General features: G+C 32.8%; 1 protein-coding gene and 1 non-coding gene across 2 annotated transcripts in view; one reads left to right on the top strand and one right to left on the bottom strand.

Moving 5' to 3' along the window:
- Positions 1–12,368, top strand: part of Lemd3 (LEM domain containing 3) — a 67,880-nt gene extending 55,512 nt beyond the window's left edge. The window contains exons 5-13 of the mRNA XM_026386676.2: positions 3,426–3,505; positions 3,596–3,741; positions 4,544–4,645; positions 4,746–4,848; positions 5,796–5,974; positions 8,207–8,288; positions 9,759–9,864; positions 9,957–10,035; positions 10,243–12,368. Of these exons, the coding sequence (XP_026242461.1) occupies positions 3,426–3,505; positions 3,596–3,741; positions 4,544–4,645; positions 4,746–4,848; positions 5,796–5,974; positions 8,207–8,288; positions 9,759–9,864; positions 9,957–10,035; positions 10,243–10,406 (1,041 nt within the window). The 3' untranslated portion in view covers positions 10,407–12,368. The remainder of the gene's footprint in view (positions 1–3,425; positions 3,506–3,595; positions 3,742–4,543; positions 4,646–4,745; positions 4,849–5,795; positions 5,975–8,206; positions 8,289–9,758; positions 9,865–9,956; positions 10,036–10,242) is intronic.
- Positions 12,369–15,861: 3,493 nt separating this feature from the next.
- LOC113181256 (U6 spliceosomal RNA) lies at positions 15,862–15,970 on the bottom strand. Its single transcript, XR_003300577.1, has one exon. It is a non-coding gene; the product is annotated as a U6 spliceosomal RNA (small nuclear RNA).
- Positions 15,971–18,171: the final 2,201 nt, after the last annotated feature.

Here is an 18,171-nt window from a genome sequence, read left to right as displayed (position 1 = left end):
TTACGGTCCATGGACCAAAATCATCCTATTTTTGTATGGCTTGTGAGCTGTGGCTTTACTGTTCTTTGGAGGCGAGGTACTGGGAATTGGACTTGGGGGCACTTAACCACTGAGCCACATACCCAGCCCTATTTTGTATTTTGTTTAGGAATAGTGTCTTACTGAGTTGCTTGTGTTTTGCTTTTACTGAGGCTGGCTTTGAATTTGCAATCCTCCTGTCTCAGCCTCTCAAGCCACTGGGATTATGGGTGTGTGCCACGGTACCTGGCTGGCTTTACTTTTTTTTTTTTTGTAGTTGGACACAATACCTATTTTATATTAATTTACTTTTATGTGGTGCTGAGAATCCAACCCAGGGCCTCACACATGCTAGGTGAGAGCACTCTACTGCTGAGTCACAACCCCAGCCCCTGGCTTTACATTTTTAAAGGTTGCTTTATAGCTGGATGTGGTGGCACGCACCTGTAATTCCAGCAACTCTGGAGGATTGAAAGTTTGAGGCCAGCCCTCAGCAGCTTACAGATACCCTCTCTGAAAATAAAAATTAAAAGGACCCGGGATTTAGCTCATTGATAGAGCACCCTGGTTTTTAGTTCCCAGCACCAAAAAAGAAAAAGAAATAATGGTTGCTTTACAAAGAGGCATGTTTTTATCAACAAAACTTAAATGTCTTCTTTTCTAACCATTTACAGAAAAAAAGTAGTTGGCATACTTTGCTGTATTATAGCTTTTTAAAGTGACCACATAAAGTGAATAATAAAACAATTTAAGTTCTTAAAATCCAAGTATCAGATACTATGTATGTTACAATAGTAGCATGAAGTATTTAGTTAGCATAAGCAAGGGAAAAAAACCTCAAGTTTTATCAAGCAATTCTATTTTATAGTGCTGTAGAACTCTATATAGAATATTTGTAGAAATAACATAGTTAAGACCTAAACACTCCTTTGACTCTTTAAAGTTTTTAAATAATTTGTCAATTGTTTTGTAAGAATATGTAACATACCATGGTTCCATTATATTCCAGATGATGGGGATATCGAGTATAGGGAAAAGAAAACAGGAAGTGGGGGAAAATAACAGTACTCTTTTCTTATTTACCCCTTGTATTTTTCTTTTTCTTTTTGTGGTGCTGGGGGTTAAACCCAGGGCCTTGTGCATTGGAGACAAGCACTCTACCAGCTGAGCTATATCCCCAGCCCCTACCCCTTGTGTTTTGTAACTTGAAGTTTACAAATATACCGGCTATTATAATAAACTCATTAATTAACAACTCCTATGATTTTAATAAGCTAAGTATGAGGAGGAACAGGAAGCAGAGAGAGAGCTCTGCTCACTGGAGATAAAATATAAACCCTAAAGGCTACTTCCCCCTTTTACTTATTTCAACCACATCCTACCTGCCTACAGTTACCGCCCAGTTAATCCGTATCAGTGGATAATGTAGCCCAGAACTCTCATAATGTAATCATTTCACATCTGAAGGTTCTTGCATTGTTTCACACATAAGCTTTTAGGGGACTCATGTCATATCTAATACGATATACTTTCTAGAAGACTACTTCACAAGCACAGGAAATTTTGACGGTCTTGCCTAGTGTTGTACTTCCAGTTCTTGATATGGTACCTGACAGATAGTGAGCCCTTAATACATATTTGTTGAGTGAAAAATGTTTCAGGGATTTTTGTAACAGTACTATTTGATATATATATATATATTTAAAATTCAGGCTGGTACTTAGCTCAGTGGTAGAACATTGCCTAGTGTGCAGGAAGTCCTGGTTTCTATACCCAAGAATGCAAAAAAATTTTTTTAAAGAATATACTCTTAATGTTCATTAATAAGGAGTTGATTTATGTCTCGAGTAATCATACCATGGAGTAGAAAAACCTAGGGTTTTTCCATGTGTACTGATATTGACATAATACTTGGTTCCATGGAAAACGCAAGTAGAAAAATAGTGCATATGTGATGCCAGTTTCAATATTTTGATTTAAAAAATACCCATACATAGCAGATCTTAAACTTTTGGACTTTCCATAATTACTGAAGTCTTAAGTGGCTATTTATGTGTGTGTGTGTGTTTACATTTACATTTGTGGATAAATGTTTACAAATATATATTTTATACATTTATTATAATATGTTAGATATATATATATATATACATATAGTTATGTTAGAATTAAAAATGAAATCATTTTATTCACTTAGAATAAAAATAATGATCCTGTTAAATGTTGACATAATTTTGTGAGACATAATTTTATGAAAAATAATTCTATTTTCAAAAATTTAGTTTAATGAGAATAGTGGTATTGTTTTACATTTTGCAAATCTTTTTAATGTCTAGCTTAATAAAAGGCAGCTGGATTCTCTTCTGCTTTTGCATTCAGTCTGTTGTGTTGCTATTTTGTTGAAGTATATCAAGAAAATCCAGCCTTAATCAGTATGGAGTTAAAACAGGGAAAAATGTGTCTTTTCAGATAATTATAAATATTCTTTGGTAGTATAGCAAACCTCACAAGTAGTTTCTTAAAGGTGATTTTAATTTGGAGTCTCAAGCATATTAGTGAACATTTTGTACTGTGCCCAATAAAATCTTTTGAAGTGCTTTGTACTTTAAAAAATATACATTTATTTATTTAGTTGTAGGTGGGCACGATACCTTTATTGTATTTTTATGTGGTACTGAGGATTGACCCCAATGCCTCACATGTGCTAGTCAAACACTACCACTGATCTACAACCTCAGCTTGTGCTTTGTACTTTGAATAAATCTTTTATCCATGTATGATTATATAATTTCAAGCACTGGTTATTTGAAAAATATAGGTATACTGAGTTGTTAGGACTTCCAGTTGTTGTCACATTTCATTATACCATATCAAAAAGTCACATTTTTAATATCACACCAATCATCTTGGAAAGGTCACAAGTACTCTATAAAACCTGTTAAGGACACAGTGATCCATGCAAGTTTTTCTCAATTCTTTTCTCTTGGAAGCTTGAGTCCATTGTTTACACAGGTTTTTTGAGTTCATATGCTTAATGCATTCAGTTGTAAAAATAAAATAGCCACATCTGAACTGTTTGCTGTTTATTCATATGAAAATGGCGTTTCATTAAAAATTAAGTCATTCTGATCACAATGACACTTAAAAACAAAACTATGAAAAGAACTCCCAAGTCTATAAATATAAAAGGAGAAAATATAGCAAAATATTAACAAGTTATATTGAATTAATGGGAAAATCATGATTTCTTTGTTTTTTTAAATTTTCTTTAATGAATAATACATTTTTGTTATATTTGTTATATAGTTAAAAATGTTACATGGAGTGTTATTTATAAGACAGCTTATAGTCAGAGTCAAATGAATGTGGATTATTAAAAATAGCTATTTTCTCTTTTTTCTTGTTAGGATTTAGGTCCTGAATATGAAGATATATTTAACACCTCATTGCAGTGGATTTTAGAAAATGGGAAAGATGTTGGAATAAGGTAGAGGAGTTGATTTCCACTTTGTTTTATAGTATAAGAAGTGATTTTTTTTTTTTAACCTTAAACTCAACTCTAATTATTTTTAAATAGGTGTGTTGGTTATAGCCCTGAGGAAGAACTGAAAAACATAACTGATGTGCAGTTTTTACAATCTACAAGACCACAGATGTCTTTCTGGTGTCGTTTTCGACGTGCTTTTATTACTGTAACACACAGGTTATTGTTGTTATGCTTGGGTAAGTTGTTAGGATAAGAAGAGTGATATATTGCAGTTTAGAATTTTTGTGTGTGTCTGTATTTCACTAAATGCCAGAGCCAAGAATTTACTTGTCACTTTGGTGATAGATGTCATATAAATCACATCCAGAAGTGTTCACTAAATGAAGTTGAGGGCTTTTTATAATGTCATATCAGACTGAGGGCTCAGAAAACAGTAACAGAGAGAGGTAGGGATAAAACTTTTTCATAAGAATGTTTCAAAAATAGTAAGTGTATTTACTTTAGAAAATAGAAAATTTTTCTTTTTAAATAAAATATTGTAAATTAAGCTCATTGAAATTATTCTTCATTTAAACAGTATTGTTTATGAGATTTAAAATTTATATTCAGGTTATTATATTTTGTGATTGGTAATAGGAATTTAAGAGATTTTATTCCTTGCCTTTTCTTTTTCTTAGCCCTTTACAAATAATTCAGTTAAAGTAAGATTTAGCATGTTTAATGCTTTAATAAAACTGTTCAAGTACTTTAATGCTATAATTGGAAAATGTTTAAAAAGTTGCATTTTTTTTTAAAGATAGAATTTAAATGTTTAGTTATCAGTGTAATAGAAGACATTTTCTAGAGAAAACTCTGGAAAATGTTTAATATTAAATTTTTTTTGTGCACTTTTATTATGTGCCCAATTCAATCCTCTGTCATAAAGGCTCTTTGCATTTTTTCATTAGTACAATTAAGATAATCATTGTAGAGACTATCTAATATAATTAAATGCCATTGACCACAATTGTTAAACTGAAAAACATGTAAATATTGCAGGTGTAGTGATGGTTTGTGTTGTTCTGCGTTACATGAAATATCGCTGGACAAAAGAGGAGGAGGAATCAAGGCAGATGTATGATATGGTGGTAAAGATAATAGGTACAGTATTTGTAAAACCCCTAACTATTTCTAGAACAATTATATGATAATATAACAATGTCAAGTGATTGATTCATTTTTGAAGTTTGATTTTTTTCAGATGTTTTGCGAAGTCATAATGAAGCTTGCCAGGAGAATAAGGATTTACAACCTTACATGCCTATTCCTCATGTGCGAGATTCCTTAATACAGCCTCATGATAGGTGTGTTCAAAGCATTTTGAGTTGAAGTAAATCAGAATATAGGTATCTTCTGTAGTCTTGGAAATTATATTGAGAATTGTGGCTCTTTCTTATCTAGACCTATTTTACTATGCACACTTTTTACAAATATTTTATACTCTTCTTTCTTTCTAAATTCTTTTGTCATCCCCCTGATTTTCAGTCACACGTAAGATGACTAGATTTCTAAACTTTTGTCATTCCTGTACATTTTTGATTCTTTGTTGTCACTTTCCATCTTATCTCCTTTCATTTCATTTTATTTAAGAAACAGAAATATGTACAAACCATAGTTAATCTCACCATTGTGTACATCCATAAGAAATTAATTTAAAAAATAGCTATGGGTAAATGGCAGAAAGATCAATTGAGGGAAGGGAACGGGGAGGGGAGGGAAGAGTAAGGAGAGGTACTGGGGTCTGAATTACAACAAGATATATTTCATGCTTTTATAATTATGTCAAAATGGATTCTACTGTCATGTATAACTAAAAACCAATAAGGAGTAAATTTGTAGGAAAAAAAAGCCCAGAAATAATCTCTGGTGCTTTACTAATATTTTAAAATACCTATTTTATTATTAATTTAGTTTTTAAAATAAAAACTAAAAAAAATGACTTTTGAAAATAAAAAGGTGATGCTATATATAAAGCATCATTCGTAACCTAGTAGCACATTATAATCACCAGTGGAGGTTTTAGATTAAAAAAGAAGAAGAAAAAAAACTACATGCTCATTTATCACCTCTTTGGACTGAAATTCAGTAAATCTGAAGTGGGGTACAGGCACCTACTATCTGCTTTTAAACGAACTCTGAGTAGTGATAAGAACAGCCAGACTTCATAATAGCCATACTTCAATTACTAATATTTCAAAAAGATGACAAGCCAAGATAAATTTGTAAATTTGTCATTTCGTTCATGTAATAGAAAAAAAATGAAGAAAGTCTGGGATAGAGCCGTTGACTTCCTTGCTGCTAATGAGTCTAGAGTTCGCACGGAAACACGAAGAATAGGTGGTGCAGATTTTCTAGTTTGGCGGTGGATCCAGCCTTCTGCATCCTGTGATAAAATATTAGTGATACCTTCTAAAGTATGGCAAGGTCAAGGTATGTACTTTAAACAAAAAAGTATAAAATTGATTTTCTTACAATTTTTCAAAACTACAATATGTGTTTAAGTTGAAACCATACAATTCAAAGATGCATGAAAACTTGTTATGTATCCTTACACATTTTTTTGCTTGCTAATGCAAACACAAATGATTTGTTTTACTGTAATAAAGGCAAACATTTCTTTGATCTTGCTCTTTTCACTTAACAAGCAATATAGTATCATAGATCTAGTTGCCTTCTTTTCATCTAATTTCTCTATGTAAATAAGACACATAATTTATAAGTATGACATAAACATACATACCTTACATATTTTATGTATATAAGTGGAAACATAACCTTTTAAACTATTCTTTCTTCTAGTTTTTGCTTGTCTCCCTCTTCTTTCTTGTTAATACATCTCTACTTGTATATTCCCCCTGCCACCTATTTTTTTGTAGATATCTTTTCATAGTTTTCGTATTGTCTGCTTAGTTTCAAAAACAGTCACATAAGCATACAGGAGGTTTTTTTTTGTTTAAGACTGGCTGCCTTATATACCCAAACCTCTTGCATACAGTAAAGCAGAAAATTATATATAAGAAAATTGTGAATGCCAAATTCACAATTGTAAATTCTTTTTTCTACAAAAGCATATTTATCAATGTTTGATAAACAGTATTCTTAGAAAAGGTAAGTACCCTGTTTTGAAACTACAGGAAGAAAACCCAGTCCCCCCTTTTTTTCTAATTTTCACTTTCAAAATACTTGAATAAAAGCTTCTTTAATCATGGTATGAAAGTGATGCTTTGGTGTTACCCAAAATTAAAATAACAAACTGTTCCTTTTTAAAAGATTCATGCAGAAGGGCCCTAAGTAATTGAAAACAAAGAATTACTTACTTTACCCAGTCTCTTACCAGTGTTTGACAATTGAGCACTCCTTGAAACTTTTATCTTTGAACTTAGGAGATGCCATCCCCCACCTCCCCTTAGTTTTTCCTCTTATCAGACCTCTTCTGCAACCCCCCCCCCAATCTTTCTCATTTCCTACACTTTTAGACATTGGAGTTTTTAAAGACCATCTTCTCATTCTATCTTAACTTTTTTTTTTTTTTTTTGGTAGTGCTGAGAATTGAATCCCCCAGGGTCTTGTACATTCGAGGCAAGCACTCTACCAGCTGAGCTATATCCCCAGTCCTCTATCTTCACTCCTTAAATAATCTCAGCTGTGACTAAGTCTGCTGTTCTGGTTTTCAGATTGTATTGAGGTTTATACTAATCTTATTTTTTAGGATATGGGAACCACAAATTGAACGTGAATATTGAACTGAATATTTTTAGTCTAGTTATTAGTAACATTCCTCATGTTTTCAGCTATAAACCTGGGACTCATTCTTAATCTCCCCCTAACCCGTTTTGTTCAGTCTTTTAACTAGCAAGTCATATCTGTTCCCTAATATATCCTGATTCCATCTATTTTCCATCTGCACTGTTCGCCTGTCTTACCCACATCACTGTCATCTCCTTCCTAGCAACAATGGCCTTCTTAACCGGTCTCCTAGTATTCGTTTTTGTATTTGCCTGATTGATTCCTCATATAACAAACTATTTTTTTAAATTACAATTTTAAAGGATTGATGCTGTCCTATTGTTCCACTGCTTAAGACACTTGAATGGCTATTATTTCTGTGTCAATGTTGAAGTACTTGAGTGTGGCCTAGGTGTTCCTGAATAATCTGACATCTACCTCTCCAAGTTTATCTTTTAAATTTTTCCACTTTGCCACATTAACTGCCTTTGGTTATTTGAATATATCAGGCTCCTTGTCACAAAGCCTGTGTAAAAGCTATCTTTTCTTCTTGAGATGTCCTTACACTTATCTTTACCCTGTTAATTTTTATTTATTCTTTAGTGCTCAACATGAATTTCAATTCCTTGGGGAAATCTTATCTGATATTCCCAAATGAGGTGAAGTTATTTATTTATTTATTTATTTTTTACAGCTTTTTGTACTCTATTGTCTTAGGATGTATCACAGTTATGTCTTGGATGACACTGTTTATCATCTATGTTTCCCACTGCACTGTAAACTCTGTGACAGCAAGGACTCTGTTAATTCACTGTAACATCTAACATGGGTCTGGTTCATAGTATAACTATGTAATGAATATTTTTGAATTAAACGATGAAAATGTTTAACAAAATGAAACAATGGCCAATAGTAAAACAAATTTATTTTTTATAGCATTTCATTTAGATAGAAGAAATTCACCGCCAAATAGTTTGACACCGTGTTTAAAGATTCGAAATATGTTTGATCCAGTTATGTAAGTATTACGATTACATGTAATTTTAATGGCAATGTTTGGCTAAAAAATGCATGGCATTCTTTTTTTTTTTTTTTTTTTTGGTGTCAAATCATTTTATTGAGAAGGTTGGAGATTAAGGATTAAATCCAACGTCCTCCGCAAGGCCAGACCTCGTCTTGCCACCGCCGAAAGTTGCATGGCATTCTTATAATGCTGTGTCTATAATTGAAAAATCTGTTTCCTTCTGAATTCCTAACTATAGAAATTTTAATGCTTTTCTCTTTTGTTAAATTCCCAGCAAAGGATTAACCAGGAAATAGTTGTATAGAGATTTGTAAAACATTTCTAAATCTTTGTATTATTTTGAAGCCTTGACACACAACAACAAACAACATCCTTTATTAAATGTACAATTCATTTTATAGACGACTGACAACATTTTTTGTTTCAGTAGGTTTATGTGTGTGTGTGTGTGTGTGTGTGTGTGTGTGTTTAGTTTATATCTATACACTTACACATACATATATGAGCCTCTTTAATAAAATTTCCAGTGTCCAATTATAAAAATATTTCCTACAAAGTTGTATATACCTTCCTTTCTTTAGGGCCTACATTTCCTTGCAATGTAATATTTGAAGAACTTTTTTTTACTACAATTATAGCAATAAACACATCCAGAGAATAGCAGAGTCAAAAGTTGCTGCCTTAGAATTTATAATATTTTACATATTAAGCCACAAGAATTTTTAGAATTAGCTTTCTGGAGGTTAGTTGTTCAACAGTTTGACAGATTAAATTGTTTTTAAAATTCTAATGGTAGAATCTGCATTACAATTAAAATACTCCAGATCCAATCTAATAATTCATTTATTTAAAAAATTATTGATGAGATTTCAAATAGATGACAGCAAAATGGAAATGTTGGAAAGTACTGTCAGTCTATACATGAATGTATGTATATGCATCCTCTGTTTTGCATATATATAAACAGTAGCAGTGTGGTAATACCTCTGTAGGAACTCTGACCTCATGCCTTAGTAATGAGGAGGTCAATGCCAGCCCTGTACTTCATTACCTAAAATGAAGATTTATGATTTAAAGTGAGGTTACTTTTCTTCTGTCTCACAAGTAAGACAAAAGTGCATTACTATAGCAAGAGATCTTAAAGTTCTCATTATAATAAGGTAGCTATGTAAAATGTTTGTCCTGTATCACTCTTCCATTATTTTGGAAAAGAGAAGCTCAATATAGTATTTACTAAGACTTTTCTTAAATTCAAGAAGTCAAAAATGTCATTAAAAATAAAGAAAATGATATTCAACTTTTGCACTTTTAATGAGTTAACATTAGAAAGAAAAAAGAAACAACTTGCAAGTGCATGGGATTTTAAATATAAAAATGACTCATATGTACTGTTGTGATTGAAATAATGAGATTTTCAGTTGAGTAGGAATATAGTTGTTAATTTTTGGTTTTACTAATTTTTAGGGAAATAGGGGATCAGTGGCATCTGGCAATTCAAGAAGCAATTTTAGAAAAATGCAGTGACAATGATGGCATTGTTCACATTGCAGTAGACAAAAATTCACGTGAGGTAACGTAGCTTCAAGTATTGAATTTCATGTTTTGGATTTGTTGCTGTTTAACTAAAACATTTCTTTCTTTTTTTGTTTTTTAATATCATAGGGTTGTGTATATGTTAAATGTCTGTCTCCAGAATATGCTGGAAAGGCTTTTAAGGCATTACATGGCTCTTGGTTTGATGGTAAGAAATTCGTGTATTACAAAAATTTTGAAAAGATGATTAAACTATACGAGATTTTAAATTGAAGTATTTTAGGTTACCATTTTTTAAGTAATAATTTTAAATTATTTTGTGTTTTGTGTTCATATGACTTTACCACAGTTAACTTTTCTAACAATATTAAAGACATTTTTACAGATCTAAAATATTATTTTTATCTTGCAACAGGGAAGTTGGTTACAGTAAAATATTTACGACTAGATAGATATCACCATCGCTTTCCCCAAGCTCTTACTTGCAACACTCCCTTGAAGCCATCAAATAAACATATGAACTCTATGTCTCATCTTCGCCTTCGGACTGGCATAGCCAATTCTCAAGGAGGTTCCTGAAAGGACTTTCTTCACTCCTAGGACTGTTATTTACAATAGGAAAATTCCTGTTTGGCTTCCTGTCTTCCTTTTTAAATGCTTTTTTATGTAATATTTTTATTGCTGAGTACAGCTCTGTTTGAAAGTTCCAGAAATCTTAAGGTTCCAAAGGGATTTAGCAGTGAGGCAGCAATGCTGAGTATGTAGAATAATTGTTTCATTCAGTTTTAGGAGCTCAGTTAAGCCAGTGCATTTAAAGTTTTGCATGAGGAACTTTATTAAGCATTTTCAGATATGGTGGTTATATTTTTGCACCAAGAAGTGTTTGGATAACCACACAAAAGCATGGTGAAGAGGCTTCTTGTATTTCCATAATTTCTTGTGAACTAATGTGAATTTTTGTATACAGTCACCTGCATAATTCCTTACAAGCTAATGTGGTAAAACTGTTAATTTCCCAATTTAACCTTAGGTTTCTATTGCTTGTAAGAGATTTATTTGCTACAGCTGGAATATGGGAAAATTTATTTGGTTTTAATGGTTACATATATGTGTAAGTGGATGTACATGTACTTAAACTGGCTTTTGTAAATATGTATAAATACTGGTGGTGGTGGTGGTGAAAGTAGTCTTGTTTTGTGAGGATGTCTGCATAAGCAGTAAAATAAGCTTTCTATTTTATTCGTAATCTAATTTGTGTGTGTGTGTGTGTGTGTGTGTATGTATACACACACACATATATACATATGGCTGTACTATCACATAGATCAAACAGCCAAACACCTGGAAGTATTAGATACAAGTTTAAAATATCTTTTATAGATTTTATATAAAAATGTCTGAGTATGATTTTGTGTGAAAGTTCTGACACCAGTTGTAATGGATTCAAATTTATGTGAGCAATAAAGAAGCAATTGGCAGATATTAGAAAAATATTTTGTGAAAAGCTGTATTTATTGTTAATTAATAGGGCTGTGACATAGTACTATTGGGATTAAGTATTTTTCCCAATCTATTTATAATTTAATGAAATGATAGCACCCTGTTATATGTCAAGTTTAAAGCAGGGCACATGGTTGCAGCAAAATGTATTAGACAAACTATACTTGGAATTTTGGGTCATGAAAGATTGCAATATAGTAAATGCAAGAGTGGCCATTGGTTTGTGCCTCAGTATTTAATTTGTTTTAATAAAGTTGCTTTATTACTGTTATGATTTCAGATTAAAATAGTTGCTAAGCAAGGTTTATTTGTAATGTAACAATTGGCTTTTTAAAAATAATCTGTTGATATATCATTGTCAGTCCAGATGAATATGTGAAACAGCTGGAATTGTACCAATTTTGATTTTGTTTAAAGTTCAATTTTCTTTTTGTTTTATTATGTATGTGTTGGGTTTGCAGCATGAACTTGCACAGATAATGCACGTTTTCTGGTTAAGTAAACATGATGCACACTATTCTGTAACAGAAAATCCTATTGTGCCTTACCTATGTGCTTTTGTGGGCACCATGTTTATGAAGAATAAAAAATTAATTTGTTATTTGAAGAGAATAAGTTTTAAATTCTCAGTTTATGTCTCAGATGCTAATGTGTGAAATATAAATATATATAATATATAAATTAACCAATCTTTCTGTATTTTATGTGCATCATAGTGATTTATCTGAGCTTAGTGACCCCATCTTGTAACCTGTTGCAAGAGTGAATGTAAAAAACAAAAAACAGTTGTGGTATTCTAACAGGTCGCCTTTTGATGCAGATGCATCTTTTTCTTGCTTCTAAAACATATTTCATGTAAACATTGTACATTTATTATTGTAATATATGCTATTATGCAGCTTATTTTACCTGAAACTGTTAAGCCGACCAAGATTCCTCCCTGCAAGACAGATGGGAATGTGTATAATAATTAGATATTTGAGAAGTTCTGTAGTTTGATGTAATCTGTTACTTGTCCTGTTTAAAAAAAAAAAAGAGAGACAGAACACATCCTAATTAAAAATTTATTAGGTTTTTTTTTAATGTGTCTTCACTTTTAAAAAAGTTTTTTAAGTGCCTCGCGTCTTTATTTTTACCAGTGAAAACATATGCCTTTATTTTAAATCTATTTTACTTGGGAATCTGCATTCATGATGAAGACTCTAAAGTTATTAGTTTTAACCATGCATTCTTCAGGATCTTGCTTTTCTTCATAAAAGTGTCTTTACGCACCTTGGATCAAAGTGGGCAAGAGTATAAATTGTATCATTAAGCGTTATCTAATTGTTAGACACTTTTTCAAAGAACAACTCTCTCACAAAAGGAAAAAGTTCTTTTCTACATACATTCTGGGTCAAACTCTATCTTGTCATAAATCGATAACAAACAGTTCTTGGGCAAGCTTCTTTGAGTAGCAAGAAGCCTAGATTTATTAGTCACATGGTAGACTTAGGATTGCTAATAAGTGTTGGTACTGTTTCTGTTAGAGGAACATGGATGAAAACATACAGCTCAATCCTTAAGCTGGTCAGTCAAGAGGATGAACACAGGTCAGATTAAAAAATATATGGAAAATAACAGTAAAAAAGAACTAGGCTGGGGGCATTCTGGGAGCAGAGAAATATCATATGCATCTTAATAGAAAGAATATCAGAATAGATAAGAAAATAGCTAAGCTGTATTTTAATTCAGTATGCCTATTAAGCACCTCTTAAGAATAGATACAATGATAAGTCTCTTTTCCCTTGATCCCTCAGAGGAGAGCTTGTAGGGATGAGATCTTGAAATCTAATGTGTGGAACCTGTGTCATAATAAAATTCATATGCATACTCATTGGTATGTAGATTCCTGAATGTTTTATGAATATTGAAGCCTGATATTGGACCTTACATTTTTCTTGTCTTATATTCACAGTTTGAATTACAAGTTGTGATTTGTAAGAAAACAGTGTTTTGTTTTGTCCTGTGCCCAGAATATCTCCTTTAGTAAAATTGACCTTGCAATTTTCACTCCTTGCTCTTGGTGACATCAAATTACTTTAGGTCAACTACATGGCTTCTTCACCCTTTTTTCCTAGACCTATCTTGGCAATTCACTTCTTCCAGATGGCTGATCAAAGGATGCTAACTAAATCAAGCAGAATTTTGCCAGCCCTTCTTTTGGGAAGGATGCTCAAGAACAGGTACTTAACTGAGAATAATTAGGAACCAGAAGTTATGGTTTAAAGAAACAATGTGCAGTATGCTCATTCTTAGCCTGTAAGCCCAAGGAGATTTTATGGGTAGATTGAGTTTCTATTCCTAAGAACCTCTGGTGTAGATAGTAATATAGACCCATTTTGTTGATTCTTAGTTTTTTAAACCAGTAGAACCTGTGTACTTAAGTTTACTTTTTCTGCTATGAGTAGGCATAATACATGAACTATGATGTGTGAAACAATTTACTGCCTGTATAAACCACAAGTGGTTTCTTATGGCCAAATCACTTAAGTCCAAGGCAATAAATATTAATGGGAAAGGTAGGCCATGAGCATGTCATGGAAATTTTTGTAGGTCACATTTGAAGTTCAGTGTTACCTGGTTCAAAGACTTCTGGTAACAAACTAATAATTAGGGTTTGTTGGAATGAATACTACATAAAGGATTTGAAAAATACTTAAGAAGCAAATGGGAAAGATGATTATTAGTGGATATTGAGGGGGAAATTGATAACAAGTTTTCTAAAGTGGGAAATCTAAATTCCCAACATTTAAAGAATAGAAGAGAAAGAATATATTGGATAGGAAAGATGATAAACTGGGTTTTTGGATATTTTGAGTTTGAGATACCTATAGAACATTCAGACATATTGCAGTTTTCTAGATCTACCTAACATCTCATTTGTCTACAACTCAGGAAAAATTGCTAATAAGTATTAAAGAGTCAGATAATGACAGAACATTAACAACAATTATGTTTTTTTTTGTGCTGAAAAGATTAGCTTGCTATTCCTCTTATAATGTTCTATAATAGAAAACCAAATTAGAAATATTTGATCTATATTTAGATTTTATAAAACCCATAGTTGAAACAGTTCCCAATGTACTTGAAATAGTTCTAAAAATATAAAGTAATTCAAATTAGATTAAAACTGGTTATTCAGGTGTACTGGCCCAAGTTTAAGTACTCAAGAGTCACATGCAGTTGGTGGCTGCCATGTTGACAGTATAGGTCTTGACCCACCTATACCTTTCTAGCCGACTCTCAGTCCTTACCCAGCTACCTGTACTCCAGCTTGAGTGCTTATCTTTTTCATGCATATCTTTACTAATATTTCTCCTATATTACCTCCTTCACTTAACTTTCTCCAGATATCTAGAACATATGCCTCCCACATTAGGACCTTCATACTTTATCTCTGTATGATACTGTTTCTTTGGGTTTACATCTGCATGATCTGCTGTCCTTATTCGGGTTTCAGCTCATATGTATTTACAGAGTACTTCTCTGACTACTTCTCTTTTAAATTACTGTTTTATTTTCTTAATGTAGTTTGTTATTATCTGCAAGTTTCTTAGTGTTTGTATTTATTATTTGTACCCTTTGATGCAATATAAGAGTAGAGGGTCTTATTTGTATTAGTTATTTTATTTTTAGGGCTCAGAATAGAGCCTCCCTTAAGTTGTCACCATATATTTATTGAATTAACCCATAAGACACACATTTTTAAAATGTTTTTCTGGATCTAAAATAAGTTTGTGTTTTGATTTTAGGGAGTTCAGTATAACTTCCAAAAATCTGATTCCTTATGTATTGCTGCAGCAGAATCCCACAATTTTTGGTATGTTGTATTTTCATTTGCATTCAGTTCAAAATATTTTATAGTTTCCCTTCTGGTTTCTTCTTTGTTCCATGGGTTATTGAGGAGTGTATTATTTAGTTTCCAAATTCTTTGAAGATTTCCAGATGAAGTTTTTGGTTATGGCTTTTAATTTTATTCCATTATACACCAGTGTATTATTTGAATCTTTTTAAAGTTGAGACTTATATTATGGTCTATAACATGATCTTTCTTGGTAAAATTTCTGTGAGTACTTAGGAAAAAAAGGAGATGAGGGTGGGTATTATCTGCTGTTAATTGGTGGACTGTTCATGACTTGAATAGACATAATTATTTGATAATGTTGTTCAGGTTTTCTTTATCATTACCAATTTTCTGTGTACTTGTTAATTATTGAGAAGAGTATTCAAATCTCTAATTGAGGATTTATCTATTTTTTGCTTCATGTATTTTGAAGCTGTGTTGTTTGGTGGACATTTTGGATTATTATATTACCTTGATGTTTTTACCCCTTTATCATTATAGAAATGGTCTTTATCTCTGATAATATGTTTTGGTCCAAAATCTACTTTATCTGATATTGATATAGCCACTCCAGCTTTCTCTTTGTGTGCATGTGTTTTCCCCAAATTTCTGTTTTTATTGTTTGTTATTATTTACTTAAATTTGGGGTTTAAGAATGTGGAACGCTTCATGAATTTGCATGTCATTCTTGCGCAGGGGCCATGCTAATCTTCTCTGTATCATTCCAGTTTTAATATGGAATGCTGCTGAAATGAGCATTCCGGCTTTCTTTTGATTAGTGGTAGGATGATATGTCTTTTTTGCCCATCCCTTTATTTTTAACCTGTTGTGTCTTTATACTTAAAGTATGCTTTTAATAAGAGTATTTAGCTAGATTTTTGTTTATTTTTGCAATCTGAATCTTTCAATCTTTGTTTTTAAGTGGGTATGTATTCCATTCACATATGATTATTGATTTGGTTAGGTTTCAGTCTACCATCTTGTTATTTGTTTTCCCTTTATTCTGTCTGTTCTTTGTTCTTCTTTTCCTGTCTTTTTTTGGATTGAGTATCTGTGGTTCCATTTTTATCTCCTTTCTGCTTCTTTTTTATACCTTTTTAATGTTATTTTTATAAGGTATATCATAAACCTTAATGGTATCATTATCATTATACTTAGCACCGTCTGCCTTCAAGTCATATTTTACAACTTTATGTATAGCAACTTTCTTTTTGTTTTGTTTTGGTACTGGGGATTGAACCCAGGGGAGCTTAACCACTAAGCCACATCCCCAGCCCTTTTTGAATATTTTATTTAGAGTTAGGGTCTCGCTGCTAAATTGCTTAGGACCTCATGAAGTTGCTGAGACTGGCTTTGAACTTGCAATCCTCCTGCCTCCACCTCAGCCTCCCGATTTGCTGGGATTACAGGCATTCATCACTGTGCCCGGCTATGACCCATTTTTTTTTTTGTTTGAACAATTTTAAAGATATTTAATAAGAAAAAAAATCTTATATTTACCCATACAGTGAACGGTTTCAGTACTTTTCATTCCCATGTAGATTCATATTTTACCTTGTAAGAATTTTCCTTATGCCTACAGGGTTTAACTTTTTTTTTGTAGAAAGGATGTGATAAGAGATGAATTCTTTCATCTGCTGCTAACAGGCACTACTCTTAAATATTCACTCCCTTTTTTAATAGAGCATATTAATTCTATAGAATAGTGGATTTTGTTGTGGCATATTCATATGTGCACTTAACATTTTTATCATTTTTATTTGCCTGTAATCTCCTCAGATCCTCTTCCCACTCCCTTTGCTATTCACTAATAGTCTCTCACATACATTTATATCTGTCTTTTTTCCCTAGATTTCACATATGAGAAAACATATGTGAACCTTTTCTGACACCTTCTAGTGCAATTTTAACTTCATTGTATTTCTAGGCTTCAGAATTTTTTTTTAGACATATGTATAAATTTGTTCTCCTTATTGTTTTCCTGATTTCATTGAATTGTTTCTGTATATTTTCTTGAAGCTCACAGAGCTGCCTTAAAATGATTATTTTGAGTCCTTTGTTAGTCAGTTTCTTTAGGGTCAGTTACTGCTTTATTTCTCTGGTGGTGTCATGTTTCCCTAATTGTTTGTGACCTTAATTGCTATGCATTGGTATCTGTTCACTTGAGAGAGCCGGGTCTTACTTTAGTCTTTTGATTAGTTCTGTCTTGGAAAGCCCTTCAGCAGGCAGCCCATCCATAGATTTTGGGCAGACTACATGGCATATTCTGAGGGTGGCTTGCTGCTGGAATCATCAGGATAATTGGCTTTTTTCGTGGGTTCTTGGACAGTGATTTGAATTCTGGGTTTAAAAGAGCATACCTGATATTTGGATGGGCCTTGAAGCTGAGTTTGAAAGGCCAGCCAGATACTTGGATAGGCTTGGTGCCTGGGTCCACTGGTGTGGGTCTGGAAAATGAAAATGACAATGACATGGCACTGGGGCAGGCATGGAGTCTGGGTCCACAGGGGGTCATACTTGAGCTTGAGACTATGGATGATGACTTGATTCTCTAGATAGAGGGATTGGTCTGGAGCTTGGCCTGGAGGCTGGATATCAAAGTGCTGGTCTGGAGTCTGTCTTCAAGGACGGCTTATGTCTTGGAGCCAGGACAGGCTTGGAATCTGGATTCACATGGATTGTGCTGGAGGCTTGGTCTCTGGAGACTCTTCTAGAACTCGATTTACTGATATGAACCTGGACCATGTTTCTGCTGGAGCATGCGGATAGGATCAGCCTGATTACTAAGACTGCATCGGCTACCCTGGTCTGAGGTATATTTTGAGCCTCAGTCTGTGGGGACTGAATTTCTGCTGGGACAGGTGAAGGTCCCTCCTCATACTCAGCAGTGTATTCAGCATCATACTGAATTGTGAAAAGTTGGAAGCTTTTCCCCCAAGATCAGTAACAAGGATGTTCACT

The sequence above is a fragment of the Urocitellus parryii genome, chromosome 5 (genome assembly GCF_045843805.1).
Source record: "Urocitellus parryii isolate mUroPar1 chromosome 5, mUroPar1.hap1, whole genome shotgun sequence".
In the NCBI taxonomy this organism is placed as follows: domain Eukaryota; kingdom Metazoa; phylum Chordata; class Mammalia; order Rodentia; family Sciuridae; genus Urocitellus; species Urocitellus parryii.
Note: the sequence above shows the minus strand (reverse complement) of the source record. Positions and strands in the feature narration are given on the sequence as shown.